This window comes from Eubalaena glacialis, chromosome 15 (genome assembly GCF_028564815.1).
Source record: "Eubalaena glacialis isolate mEubGla1 chromosome 15, mEubGla1.1.hap2.+ XY, whole genome shotgun sequence".
Classification (NCBI taxonomy): Eukaryota; Metazoa; Chordata; class Mammalia; order Artiodactyla; family Balaenidae; genus Eubalaena; species Eubalaena glacialis.
In genome coordinates, this window is record NC_083730.1 from 81,797,052 (window position 1) to 81,812,020 (window position 14,969).

At 46.5% G+C, this 14,969-nt stretch overlaps 1 protein-coding gene across 2 annotated transcripts in view; it reads right to left on the reverse strand.

The window, feature by feature from the left end:
- The window catches only part of FBXO21 (F-box protein 21), a 36,235-nt gene that overhangs the window by 6,931 nt on the left and 14,335 nt on the right, over positions 1–14,969 (reverse strand). The window contains exons 8-11 of one of the 2 annotated variants that reach the window (XM_061169139.1): positions 12,208–12,387; positions 10,948–11,080; positions 3,706–3,896; positions 2,245–2,402 (exon numbers count right to left, since the gene is read on the reverse strand). In XM_061169139.1, coding sequence (XP_061025122.1) covers positions 2,245–2,402; positions 3,706–3,896; positions 10,948–11,080; positions 12,208–12,387 — 662 coding nt within the window. Of the gene's footprint in view, positions 1–2,244; positions 2,403–3,705; positions 3,918–10,947; positions 11,081–12,207; positions 12,388–14,969 lie in introns of both variants that reach the window. The other variant, XM_061169138.1, reaches the window with a different exon arrangement.

The following is a 14,969-nucleotide window of genomic DNA, read 5'->3' on the forward strand; positions in this document are numbered from 1 at the left end:
TTAACTGCAGAGGGAAAACTGTCCCTTATAGCGAGTCACCATCTTAGCCAATGACCACACTCTGCCTCACTAACAGTGGGACACGGAACCCCATGGTCTCTGGACGAGATGCAACGTGACGCACACAGCACCTGAGAGTAAGCACGCCAGCCAAAACCAGCAACCTGATCTAATCAAACCCGGGCTTAACTTCCAGTTTACAGACAATACATAGACAAAGAAACAGTAAGACAAATCCAGAATGTTAGACAATTTATAAGACAACCGGCCCGGACTCTTCAAAAAGTCAAAGTCTTGTGAAAAAGGGAAAAAAGATGAGAAATGAGGAACGGTTCTTTACTAAAAGAAACTACAGAGACATAATAACCAAACACAGTGCCTGAATCTTGTCTGGATCATGATTTAAAAATGAATAAACACGTACCTATAAAGTTATTCTTGTGACAATTGAGAAATTTGAATATTGATTGAATGTTAGATATTATGAAATCATTTTTATTTGTTGGGTGTAATGATGTAACTGTGGTAATGCAGAGAAATGTCCTTATTCTTAGAAGATGCATAATTAAGTATTTAGGTCATGTTATCTGCGATATTCTTTCAAATCAATTTTAGAGTGTGAAACTGACAAGCAGATTTTTTTTTTTTTTAACAAAGTCATTATAGTATTCTGACTGTAAACCTTACAGCTCATGTTGACCTAAGGTAAGATTAGGATGAATTCCTGAATCTTCTACGCAGACACTGGACAAATTCAGAACACCTTAAAACCAAATACCCAGCTTCACCTACTCTAAGAAGCCCATTTTAAAGTTAATATAAATGTTTCTAGAAACCCAAATATCAGATACTGAAAGTCTTGATATCAACTTCATGTAACGGGCAATGAGTGTACAAGGTGAAGGTGTAGACACGGCCCCCAGTGTCGACAACAAGACGATTTCCTCTGTGCTCGGGACTCGCTCCATGACGCGCAGTGGGAAATGCTCACTGAGTGATCAGTGGCGGGGGCAAACAGTCCGAGAATCGCTCAGCAATTTCCAAATAACTTGATTTTTAAAATTTGTAGTATAATTTTTTTTTTATCTGACAAAGCTTTTTAAGTTAAATAAAATCCCTGTCAGTGCCTTCATCTGACACGGGGTGCACATAGCCCCCTTTGATAACTCCCCTTGTACTGACGGAGGTTAGGTGAGCTGTGGTCTCAATAAAGGGAATTTCTCTTGTATACGATCCTCTCTCAGCTTCCGATGAATTAACAATAATTAATATGAAACTTTTTCTAGTCTATTCGGTACTTCTGAGATTTTTATACATCCAACATTTCTATTATTGGATTTACCAGAACACAGTATCAACTTAGGTCAAACATGATGCTTTAGGTGAGACACAAAAAGGTGCAGCATGATGGTTACGGGGAAGGCTCTTTGCCAAGCTGCCTGGCTGCATACTCTGTAAGTTAAAATTTAAACATCTCTATGTGCTTCAGTTTCCCTGTGTATCAAATGCGTACGATGATGATGATGATGGTAACTACAGTTCTCAAATGGAGTTAATGGACATTAGAAGGCTGCTGTCACAGAGCAGCACTACGTCAGCATTTTTATTAATAAAATGAACATTGTGAATGCCTTGACAGGCAGTCATAGGATAAATTCACCCCACTAAATGGAGGGACAAAGAAGAGGAGAGCCCTGGGCGAGCACCTGTCGGGGCTGGCAGTGACCCCAAACACCTACCAAGCACCTACCTGTTGCTGCCTCTCCCAGGTGCCCTCAGAGCCAGGGCTGTGAACTGCAGTTCCCACAGTGGCCACTGGGGGCGTCTCTGGGGGGAGCACAGCTAACTGGTTGCCAGCCTCAGTGATCCGGTGGCTCCCCCAACAGTGCCAATCGGTGCCCTCCAGTTCAGGCAGGCAGTATGAGCAGGGCACAAGCTGACCCTCCTTGCCCGCAGGGAGCCAATGGCAGTGCCTGGGAAGCAGGACTTTGACTGGCAGAGGCAATGACCAATCAAAACAGAGGTCGGCAACAGCCTGGAACAGGGTCCTGGCTGTGGTGGTGACTGGGTAACTCGTGGTATGGCCGCACCAGTGCACACCCACCCACGTTCAGCTGAGTACCAGCTCTGATGAGGCTAACAGCCATGGGACACCTGTCAACTCTGAACAGACTGCCAGCCCGTGCCTGCGGAATCTGAGGGCTCAAACGTGTGCCTCAAGTACAGACAGTACCAGCTACTCACCTTGGGCGGCATATCTACAGGACCCGTCCTCCACCAGAACATTATAGAAAGGCTGATGATGGCCGTGAGGCAGGCTGTGGACGTTCATGTTTCGAATCCACTCGTGTCCCATCATGCAGGTGGGGTCCCAGCCATAGATGACACAGTTATAGCCATACCTAATTAACATAAGAGCAGTGGCAGATCAGCTCCCTGGGGCCCTGTCATGGCAGCTATGAAATATAGAGACAATGGCTTGGCTTCTCTGAAGCTTACATTCTTAGAGATTTGCCTGCTTTTACTCCATGCTAAATCAATTTTACTCCTGCCTCTCTTTATAAACCCCTCTTGTTATCTATCTATCTATCCATCCATCCATCCATCCATCCATCCATCCATAGTAGGACAACTGAGGAAACACAAACTCTCACCAGATATTTGATGCGGTTAACGAACTGATTTTTTTCTTAGATATGACAACAGAATGGTAAAGGTGTCTTTTTAAAAAAGTCAGCCCTTACCTTTTAGTGTTACCTACTGAAATAGCTACAGATGAAAAGGACCTCTGGTATTTGCTCCAGGGAGGAGGGGGAGGGGGTGAAACAAACTGTATGATAACTGTTGAAGCTGGACATGAGAACATTACCTGGTTTGTAATACTCCTCTCTCTACTCTTACATATGCTTGAAATTTCCACAACAAAGTTAAAAAAAAAAAAAAAAGAATGTAATAAAAGAATGGAAAACACTAGCCAAAAACTGAGTAAAGATATTTGCAACTTATCTGAACATAGAGACTAATACACAGAATAAAGAAACTGCAAATCAGTAAGACTAACAACTCAAATGAAAAGCAAAATACCTGAAGAGGCACTTAATCAAAGGAACCTGAATGGCTAGTAAACGCAGGGAAAGAACCTCAATCTGGGTGGTAACCAGGGAAATGCAAATTAAAACCACAATGAAATGCCATTTGCCATTTACCACGTAAGTGCATTTTTAAAGGTCTGGCACTAACACAAGTTGTCGAGAATCAAACCTCTCAGGTCCTGGCCTGCTGGTGGGATGTAAATAGGTACAGCTGCTCTGGAGGCAGTTTAATTTTGCCTCGTTAATCGGCCATGTCCAAACCCCAGGACCCAGCAAGTCCCTACCACCCTCAGATCCAAGGAGAGCGAGACTCCTGGAGAGAGTGAGGACGACAAAGAGAGGAGAGGAAGAACGAGGCTGACAGGGCTTCCGTCCCCCAGGGAGAAGGGTCACTACACACAGTAGAAGAGCTCCCCGTTAGGAAAGCAAGTTGCTTCTTAAAAAACAAAAAGGTTAAAGATATGGTTCGGCCTTCGGTTCTCGCTGCGATGGGCCTCAGTCGCTGCTGCATCGGCTCAGGTCCCTTCCAGGGGCACCCCCGCTGCTCCGAGAAGCGGGGCTCACGGCGCTGTGTCCTCTGCAGCCGCGCGGGGGCGGACGCCGGGGCACTCACCTCTTATGCTTCATAATGAGCCCAATGGCATAGCAGACGTCTCTGTGCTTCTCGTGGGAGCGGAGCTTCACCTCCACGCCCACCTCCTCCTTCTTGCGCTCAATGTGCTCCAGCGTGTGCTGCACCAGATAGCCCACCGCCCCGTGCTGCCCGGGGTCTAGGGTTTGGATGTGCTGGAGGATGTCAAGCACCTTCAAGACAAGACAGAAAGACTAGGAGATAATATTTTCATTTAGGCCTTTTCTTTTTCCTGGCAAGGGATTTAGACCTACATAACCTGAGGAAGGGCAGCGAGGCGAGCCGGGCTGACGGCCCGAGTCTCCGTTACCAACAGGCTCTCACCCCGTCGGTGCTCTGTACGCCCAGAGTCGCTTCACATGCTGGGGACTGGCCCCGGCATCCAAATCCAACCAGCGTGAGTGGAAGGAACTCTTTGGAAACACGGGGACCGGAGTCCGCACAGGATGGGGACGCGAGGGCCTGTCGGACTAGGTGAACTCTAACAGGTTCCAACATCCTTGGTGAGCAGGGGGGACTCAATTTCTCACACACAGAAAGGAAACATTTCCAACCTGCCACTCATGAATTGAGAGGAAAAAGAAATGTGAAGCTGCTTCAATCAAGGTCAAGAGGCTGAGTGATCGACTGGCCTCAGTGCTGCAGGAGAGGGGAAGGGGTCACAGGGAGGGCACTGGAGGGATGGACGCAAATCAGCACAGTTCATTTATGATGCTATATGTGAAGAATGAAGATGTGCGGAGCAGGGTTCTGAAATCCTACTGGTCGCTTCAATGACTTTAACTCACAGCGCAATTCAGTGTTCAGGTGGACGGGGAAACCCCGTCTCCCCGCAATTTATGTGACTAGCTGGCAGAGCAGAACTGCCCGACCCCAAGGCTCTACTCTTTCTACCGCACCCAATGCCTCTACGGAAAAATACAAGTTCAAGGAAAGCTAACACACGTCAACCATCAGCAAGCCCCGCTCGCTCACAGCTCAGCTGAGGGTCTGTGACACGGGTCTCCTCCTACTTACGGACGCTGAGTAGACAGAGCAGCCTGGACTCTAGCCCCGGATCAGTCAAACTTGCTGTTTTTACCCTTGAATTAATTTATTCACTTATCAAATAATGATTAATAACCGCCCTATTTCCTGATACATTGTGAGCCTATAAAAGTGTCGTGAAAACTACAGCTTTATGCAATGTAACATATTATTTTAAAACCCAATCTTGTCTTCCAGAATGAGATTTGCAGGATCTCAATATTTACTGAATACTTATTCTCTGCTGGTCACTGTGCCAAGCCTGTCACATTTTTTACTTCATTTAATCCTCCCAACTTGAAGGTCAGCAGTCCAGTCACTGCCAATTTCAAAAGGAATCAGACGCAAACAGAGCCGCTCTCCAGGCCATCCTATATAACCGCATCAGGACATTGGATTTGTATCAGTAGCATGATTCCTATTTAACCTAAACACAGGAGACCTGCAACAAATTTTTATACTCAACTTAAATCACTCAAATCTCCCCCTTGTAAGACTCGTACTAGCTGCAGCCGGAAAACCTGCTCACTCTGGACTTCACCCTTGACCCCCCTCAGCAACAGAAAGTCCTGCTCCTGTCTCAGCCTTACTCCACTCAAGCACAGTAGTCGTGGCAGGTATCTTCTTGCTTATTCGATTTTACCCTTTAACAGAAAACAATAAACTTATTCAAACAGTAGCACTATGCTTAGGAGCCCTTACCACCCTATTCACGGCAATATGTGCCCTCACCCAAAACGACATTAAAAAAATTGTCGCCTTCTCCACTTCCAGCCAATTAGGCCTAATAATGGTAACAACTGGCATCAACCAACCCTATCGAGCATTCTTGCACATGTTCACACATGCTTTTTTTAAGGCCATACTATTCATATGCTCCGGATCTATTATTCACAGCCTGAACAACGACCAAGATATTCGAAAAATAGGAGGCCTATTCAAAGGTATACCTTTCACCACAACAGCCCTTATTATTGGAAGTTTAGCACTGACAGGAATGCCTTTCCTCACTGGCTTCTAAAGGCCTGATCACTGAAGCTGCTAACACATCTTATACCAACGCCTGAGCCCTGCTAATAACTCCAGTTGCCGCCTCCCTCCCAGCTGTCTGAAGTGCTCGCGTTCCCTTCTTCACACTGCTAGGACCACCTCACTTCTCTCCCTTAACCTCAACCAATGAGAACAGCCCACTCCTAATTAACTCCATCAAACTTCCTACTAATTGTGTTTTTGCTGGATTTATTATCTCCAACAACATCCCCCCAACAATGGTCCCCCTAATAACCACGCCCCCATACCTAAAATTAACTGCCTTTACAGTGACCATCCTGGGCTTTGTACTAGCACTTGAAATTAACCTTAACACACAAGACTTAAAATTTATTTACCCCTCAAATACCCTCAAGTTTTCTAGTCTTTTAGGGTATTTCCCCACTATCATGCACCGTTTACCTCCCTACCTAAACCTATCATAAGCCAAAAATCAGCATCCTCCCTCTTAGACTTAATCTGACTAGAGAATATTTTACCGAAAACCACATCCCTTATTCAATTAAAGCCCTCCACGCTAGTTAAGCAACTTGCCTGAGGTCATGGGGTTATGAAGACGTGCAGTGAGGATGTGGACCCAGAGCTGACTCGCAACCCCAGGTCTCAGTCACCTTCACATCAAAGCAGGAAGAGGAGTATTTTAATTGACTGTTAGGAAAATTTTCAAACACATAAAAAATGGACAGAGTGGTATAACCCCAAGTAGCAGACCCAGCTTCAACCAGTACCAGCCAGGAGCCAATCCCATCCACTTGCCACCCCCTGCAGTGGCCTTGTAATGTAGTGTAGGGCCAACACTAACAACAGTTGTCCCTTGTAGCTAAAAGCATCTGATTTCACAGTAAGCTTCTTGTGTTCCCCTCTGCAGTTCCAACTAGTTACTGCTGACAACTTTTCTATAGACACAGCTTCCCCTCTCTTTCTGGCAGCCCCTTCCCACCAGATAAGTGAAAGAAACATAACGTGGAATCTTCAAAGCATAAAGGAAGTCTTGAACTCAGAGTATCAGAGGAGGAGATAAGGTTCAGGGATGATTACTCCCGTCCTTCCCTTGGTGTGAGGATGACAGGGTGAAGGGAGAGGGCAGAAACGGAGAAGACACCATGAGATGTGCCCGGTGTGTTTCCAAAAGCCCGTGTTGACAGTGGGGCACCATGACGTCTACAGCTAAATGTCTAGGCCTAGAATCCCAAGAGCTCACAACCTTCAGAGTAGAGATCTTGGAACAGGGGTGTCTATTGCCCATGACTGGCAACTTGTTCTGTAAAGGGCCCGAAAGTAAATATTTTAGGCTTTGTGGGCCATATGGTCTCTGACTCAACTACTCCCCTCTGCCGCTGTGGCTGAAAAGCAGCCAGAGACAGTCCGCAGACAAACGGACACAGCTGTGTGCTGACAAAACGTATTCACAAAGCCAGGCGGCTCTGGGCCCAGGGGCCAGAGTTTGCAGACCCTGCTCTGTCCTCTTAACTGCAGGTTTCCCCTGACATGTCTCTCAAGCTCTTGGCTCCTTCCTCTGGACGTCCACTTCTGTGGGCTCTTCTACGTTTGGGACTTCAGCTACCAGATGCTGATGCCAAGAGCACCCACCAAACGCGGTACTCCACGGCTCCAGGTCATGCCAATCAAACTCAACACATCCCAGACGGAACACTGTCTCCTACCCCGAAACAGGTCAGTTCCCCACACACTTCAACTTTTGAAGTGGCCACCCTTATTGGAAAATTGGGATATTCTCTTCGAGCCTCCTTCCTCGTTCACAGCTAACGAATTTCTGTCATTTCTTAATCATTCATTCAAATAAAATGTTGTGAGCACCTACTGGGTGGCAGGAATTGTGTTGAGAGCAAGGGGAACAGCTACAGTAAAGAACAAGACATGGTCCCTGTCCTTAAAGAGCACGGTCTCGTGGGGAAGGATGGCTAAGCAGCTGCGAGACACTCCGCACAAGCTTTGTGGAAGGGCGCGCTCAGGGCTGTCAGGGTGCAGAGGGGCAGGGAGGGGTTTCAGAGGCAAGAGCTAAGCCGGCGGCTCAGCAGGAGTTAGCCGCAGATGGACTGAGGGACACGAAAGGTGTTCTAGGCAGAGATGCAGCGTGTGCAGAGAACTGAGGCAAGAGCACAGCACGGATGCAGGACGTGGCTGTAGCAGCAGAGTGGATATAGGGAAACACAGGCAGGCAGGGCCGGGCCGCCAAGAACCTAGCAGGCCTCGGTGGAGAGCACGAGCCTGGTCTTCCAGGCAACGGGGGAGCCACTCAGAGGGCCCTGAGCAGCGAAGAGACGTAACTGACATTTTGTTATGATCACTCTGGCTAGTGTTTAAAACATGTTCAAACGGTCTAAGAGGAGAAGGAAGGAGACTGAAGGAGACACAGCCGCCGACAGGCATCTGGATGTGTTGGCCTGGAGCCCAGGGTCCAGGCAGGAGATCAGAGATTTGGGAGCCGCTGACCTACAGATGGTAACTGAGGTAAGGAGAGCAGGTGAGATCACTGAGGGGAACCATGCACAGTAGAAAGAAGTCTAGAAACTACCCCACAGTGTAGAGCCTTAAAGGGAGAGACAGAGGACGGGAAAGGGAGAGACAGGACAGCAACTAGCGAGAGCCTGGGAACAGGGGACCAGAATCAAAGGAACAGAGTGTTTTGAGCAGGGGGACGACCTCCAAGTGATCAAGAAAGATAAGGAAAGACAAGTGTCCACTGGATTTGGCAACAAAGAGAAGGTTCAGCAAGAGGGGGTCACGGGCTTCCAGTTCACGTCGGGGAGGGGTGGGAACGGAGCCCCACGCTCTGCGCAGTGCGGGGGAGGCGAGGGGGAGGCCGTCACAAGGACCCTGGCCAGGCTGGGAGCAGCGAGGAAGATGGAGTCGCGGGGAAAGCCAGGGGCTGTCGTCGGAGGCTTCTCCTTCTCTTTTTTCAAAGATGAGGGAGACCTGAGTATGTTTAATGCTGACAATAGAAATAGAAACAGGGAGCTGCAGATACAGGAGAAGAAATAAAGGAAAACTTAATAGTCCAAGGACAGGCAGCAGGTTGGATCCAGAGCACACGGAGTTTTGCCTTGGAAAACTGAGGGACATCTTTTCCACTCAATGTGGAAAATGGAGGGAAGGGATAACTACGGATCCGAACAAGGATGTAGGTTTAGCAGCAGGAGTAGAAAATGCCCTTCTGTTGGCTTCTTCAGAAACAACCTCGCCTTGGCCCTGGTCCACAGGGGTGAAGCGTGTGGGTGGGCTGTGAATCTGAACGCCTGATGCCATCAACTTCTGTGCGGGAGACCTTGGCAAACTACTTAACTTTTTTCGGTGCCTCGGTTTCATTATTTGTAAAAGGGCAAAAAACAAAACAAAACGAAACAACAGTAGCCACCCCAAAGGGCTGGCAGAAGGGACTGGAGGTGTGCAGCACTGAGCTCTCCCAGCCGTCCCACCACTGGAGGAACCTACTTCCCTGTGCTCTGAAATCGTTCCCCGGCCTTCTAGGGCCACCTCAAACCCTTCCTCCGGAAAGGACTCTTTTCTAACCACTTCCGCACCCCCTGGAGCCTTCCTCACTGCGGGCCCCAGCTCTCCTCCGCTGTCTTGGGGTCCTTCCTGCAGCTGCAGCACAGTTCATGGAGGCGAGACAGTTGCCACACATGGGGAAGGAGCCACTTTCCCTTCCTGATCTTAGATGCAGGGAGCGTCTAGGTGCCTGACCCCAGCAGCCCATGAATGGTCATCATGGGGAAAAATGTTCTGCGTGTGACAATTTTGGAACTTGTTCCAGTGACATCTGCTTGGAAGGAAGGCAATCCTGACCATCTGAGGAGGATACCAAGGAAATTCCCCCAGAGGCAGCACAGGAGCCCTAAACTGAACCTGTCATCAAAGGGAAGGATGCCAGGGCTTCTACAGACGTTCCTCCCAAAGGCGATGTCAACCCTACTCCTTCTAAGGCTGATGTGTAATTTAAGCACAGAATCTACTTATGAGGAACCATGCTTTGAAAGGATCTCTGCATTTTACAAATTATCATGAAATTCCTGAACTAATGTACAGTAAAAAGTGAAAGGAATTAGTTATGTATATCCTGATATCAAAAATAAATCAAGTAAAAAATAAAAGTAAATTTTCAATTCTGGACAAGGTCGTGGGAAGCAGGTGGTGACCTTGGTAGAGAGCCTAGTGTTCCAGTAACTCTTCTATCGGATCACATGGGTGTCCTGGGCTGTAGATGACATCTGAAGACAGGGGCTCAGGGATTTTCCTACTAATGCATCCTTTCCTAGAACTACGGTAGATCTTTGACACTGTGAATAAATGAGGAAATGTACATGTAAGCAACGGTGAGTCATTGAGATTATTTACTTTCTCAAGGAAGATTTTACCACTCTCTAGTGACAGGGCTGATGATTTTATGGTGATGTTCCTGTGAGAGCTTAGAATTCAAGTCTCTCACCCGGCTGTCTAAACAAAGTGGACTATTAACATATTCCCAGGGACAAGCAAGGGCGTGATGGGGGCGAGCAGCTGCTCCTGCCTTGTGTTGCGTGGCTGGAAGCACACGTGTGCTGCACCCGCAGCTCTTGAGGAGTGGTGCTGACCCCAAACACGGTGGCCTCTGACAGGGCTTCCTGCTGGCCAAAGGGGGCGTCACAAACCTGAGAGATCCAAGTGCAACAGTAAAACCCAACAGTTTCCAAAGGCATAAGCAGTCCTAAAAGCATCCAGCAGCTGGACCTGAACACATCTAAGATCTCACTTTCCTACGCCATGCAGGGCTATTTACATGTGGTCAATTTAGTTGCTAACAGCACAGCTGGAGGATGAATATGGAAACTTCTGCTTCCCCTTGAGAAGGGTGACTTGGGGAAAATACATCTTTGGGGCACCAGTGGGTCAGTGGTAGGGCCGAGGCCTTGTGGTTCTGGGAGTTTAAGGCGCTGACCACAGAGAGAATGGGCAATTCCTGGCAGAATAACTAATTTTTAGTAGAATAAAAGGAGACAAAAAATTAAATCGATGGGTCAAAACCAGGAGACTGTGAATAAATCTGTGTTTATCCTCCAGGTTAATACAAGGATAAACTTGTAAGCGCTGCCTTTCAGCTAGGATTTCCCTCTCTAAGGCAGGTGCAAAGCATCAAAGTAAAATAATTACCTTCTCTGGCCAGATGCCCAGGTGGAAGTAGAGCCTGGCTTGGAGGAGGAGGAGCTGCACCTGGTCCGGGTACATCGCCAGGTACAGATCCAGGGAGTCCCTCAGGAGCTGGTACGACTGGTCGATGCCTTCCCTGTGGGGAAAGAAATCTGTGTTTTCTCCTGTTTGCTTCCGAGCTAAGACCCTCTTTTTCAAGGCCCAGATTTTAAAAGTAATGGAAACAAATCCCACACGTTCTCTGATTCTGATACTTCCTCTCTTCAGCAAAGTTACAACACTCTTTTTTTTTTTTTTTTTTTTACAACACTCTTAATAAAAAAAGATACACAAGAAACAGAAATTTCGTACTCCACTAAGTTAAAATCGTAACCGTTTTCCTTACGGAGTCACCTCGATAACACTGTACATAAATTAAGAAAGGACTCTGAATAGGTGGAGCACTGAGGACTTCTAGGTCAGTGAACCTCTTCTGGATGATACTACAGTGGTGGGTACACGTCATTACATACTTGTCAAAATCCGTAGCATGTACACCAGCAACAGCAAACCCTAATGGAAACTACGAACTTTGAGTGATAATGACATGCCAAGGTAGGTTCATCAACTGTAACAAACACCCTGCTCCCGGCGGGCGGGGGGGGCGGGGGTTGAAATGAGGGAGGCTGTGTGTGCCCAGAGGCAGGGGGTAAACGGGAACTCTCTGTACTTTCTGCTCAGTTTTGCTGTGAACCTAAAACTGTTCTTAAAAAAATAAAGTTTATTTTAAAAAAAATTCTGCCATTAGGCAGAAAACTAATACTCCAATCTATAAATTTCTATTTTCCCTGTAAGACAATTTTCCTTGGACTCAGAAGCAAGATTGTTTCATACTTTTGTTTGTTTTCTTACCTAAGTGATAGAAAGGTATAAATTAAAAGACAGCAAAGCACTAGGAGGTGAAAAATAATTGTTGCCAGTCTAAAATATTCTTGTTACTGGAGAATGCTTTCAGCATTTACAAAGGAGAACTCGCCCAAGTCCACTGCAAAGATCTCAAAGAAAAGTCACTTAGCACATCCTAAGTCTGGATAGCATTACATCATGGGAACCAGTTTTTTCCCATGGTGGGTAGATAGCTGCAGCTATCCCAACTGTGCCACACAGCATCCGCTGCTTCTCTGTATCACAGGTAGGCTCGTTAAATAAAATTCTCTGTAAGGTAATTTGCACCTCCAAAGACGCACACGCCGCGGAAGTACTGGAAAACCAAGAAAACCTTACCGCTTTCCCAGGCTTAAAAGGTTTCCCACCATTCGCTGTAACACCTTCTTTACATTCACCACCCCATACAGCGCTGCAGTCACATGCTGGCCGATCAGGTATTCACATTCTTTCACTGTCAGCTGCTTGCCTTTCCCAAAAGCATCTATGTAGATGTAGTCAAAGATGTCCAGGGTTGCCCTATCCAAAGAGCACACGTAGTGAGTCGTATCTCAGATTAGAGCTGAACAAGTCAATATTTAAAACCCCGTAATAAGTAGCTCAAATCAGAGACTGAATGTTAACACAGTGGCATTCCTACTGAAAATATCAAGGCCTTGCCCAAAGTCTGAAATCTGACCTCTATACACACTCCGCTGTATTAAGATTGCAGTACACTGATACTTGAGAAATAGCACTGGTTTATGCCATTTAATATAGTTTTTTCGAGATTAACTCTAAAACTCACTGCCAGGCCTGTCTATCAGAAGTCTGGTTGAGAGAAATATTTCTGGAATGCCTGGGCCAGTCTATTAATTTCACAGACTGGCAGCAGTTAACGTCTGTGGATCCCGGGCCCCTTGAGGCTGTGATGACAGTTATGGGGCCTGGGGCCACAAGGATTCTGGCCTCAGCTCTGCAGATGCACTCGGGAGGTTCAGGCTGGGACCCTGCTCCAGACCCCGGAGAGCTGTGTCCCTGGCTTCCATCTCCCGCTCCTCCCATGGAACCGCTCTCCACGACCCGAGCTCTCGCACGTGGGGGTGGCCCATGCTGAGCCGGGCGGGTAGGCGGTCACATAAGCAGGTTTTCACCACAGGACCTCTAACGATACTGCATTCACCCTACGAGAACTCCTGAGGGATTGAGGTGGGACTTTGTTTCAGGGATGGCTGTGTTTTTTTTCTTTGAGCAACTGTTTCACTTTGATAGAGACTTTCTCTTGGGCAGCTAAAAAGCCCAGTCAGATTTCTTCTTTGAGTCGTATTAATAGCCTGCCTTTAGCAAGACATATATAATTGTTCCAGAAATAGGAATGCTCTTCAACCCTTTTTTTGAGTCTAGGAGAACCACACAAATGCACACAAGTTTATAGGCAAAAATTCTAAATAAAATATGAGCAAATCAAACACAGCAATGTATTATAAAAATCGATATGAGTAAGTTAGATGTTCCTTAAGAATGAAAGGAGGATTGAACGCTAAAAAATTTCACCACATGCAGCCTAAAAGAGAAAAACCACATCCTATCTGTAGACACAGAAAAGAAATTTTGGGGGAAAAAATCCTAGTTATTAATAAAACTCTTAGCAAATTACGACTTAATTATTTTTTTTCCTTTTTTTTTAACTGCACCATGCAGCATGCAGGCTCTTAGTTCCCCGACCAGGGATGGAACCCATGCCCCCTGCAGTGGAAGCGTGGAGTCCTAACCACTGGACCGCCAGGGAATTCCCAAATTACAACTTTAGAAGGCAGCTTTGATCATCTCAATGAAAGGTACTGCTCCCAAACATCATGTTTGAGATGAAATTTTAAAGTCACACCCAAGGCAGAGTGCCTGCTATCACTGTTTCTATTCACTGTGTACAAGAGGACCTAGCCAGCAGAATAAGTAAAAGAGACACAAACATGCAACAGCTGGAAAAAAAAGAAAACTGTCACAATTCAGACAATATGACTGTCTACATAGAAAAGTTGAAAGACCTAGCAAATTATTAGCACTAATAATTGATTCAGCAGAGGTGCTGATAATCAGACCCAGATCTAAGTCATTAACCATGCCCCTGTACACCACCAATACACAGACAGCGTAATTTAAACAATTATCATTTACAATAGCAACAAAAAGTTAAGGTACCCAGGAATAAATCTAGCAAGATATCAAAGAGTTGGATGTAGAAAACAATAAAATCTTTTTAAGGACATTAAAGATGACTTAAACGTGGAAGGAGATGTGTTTACAGACAGACTGAGTAGGGAAACGCAAGCAGGCCATACTCCTCACGTGAATCCACGAATCCGTAGGAGCTCTGGGCCCAGCTACCATACCAGAGCTTCGAGGTGCCTGACAAACGGATTCTAAAGCTGCACATGGACATCAGGCTAAGAGGAGCCAGGGCAATTCTAAAGGACTGCGTGGGGGCCTCGCCCTACCAGTCATTAGGACTAACGATAAAGCCACAGTCAACGCGACACTATGGTCTTGGTGCAGACACAGAGACCACGGGAGCAGAGTCCTGTCAGGACGCAGAGGGACGCAGCCCAGCAGCTGTGCGCTCTCCCGCCACCCTCCCGGCCTCTCCCCAGCAGGCCAGCCCTTTATGGGTCTCAGTGTTTGTGGCTGCCAGGTGCTTGGGGTGCTAACAAACCACTTCACTGTTCATCTGCATTGTGGTGTATGCTCACTGTAGCCTAAAGAAGGAAAAACAATCCTGTTACCACACACACAATGTGCCCAGCAATAGGTCACTGTGGTAAATAACATGGTAATTGGTGTTTTAAATGGTTTATATCATGCAGAAATCCTTGGTGGACCATTATATAAGCATTTAAGAATATTTTAGAGATATTTGGGGAAATTGGTTGGGTTATTCAGGGAAAGGGAATGAGCTGAAAAAGCACTTTTCTCATTTAAAATAATGGAAAATGGGTGCCTGCTATCCAAAAGAGAAACCATCCAATACATTTTAAGGAACAGATTATATTTGGGAAACAAGGGAAGCCTGTACTCGCTATTCAAGGAAACATACACATGTAATAAAATATTAAAATTTGCATGGA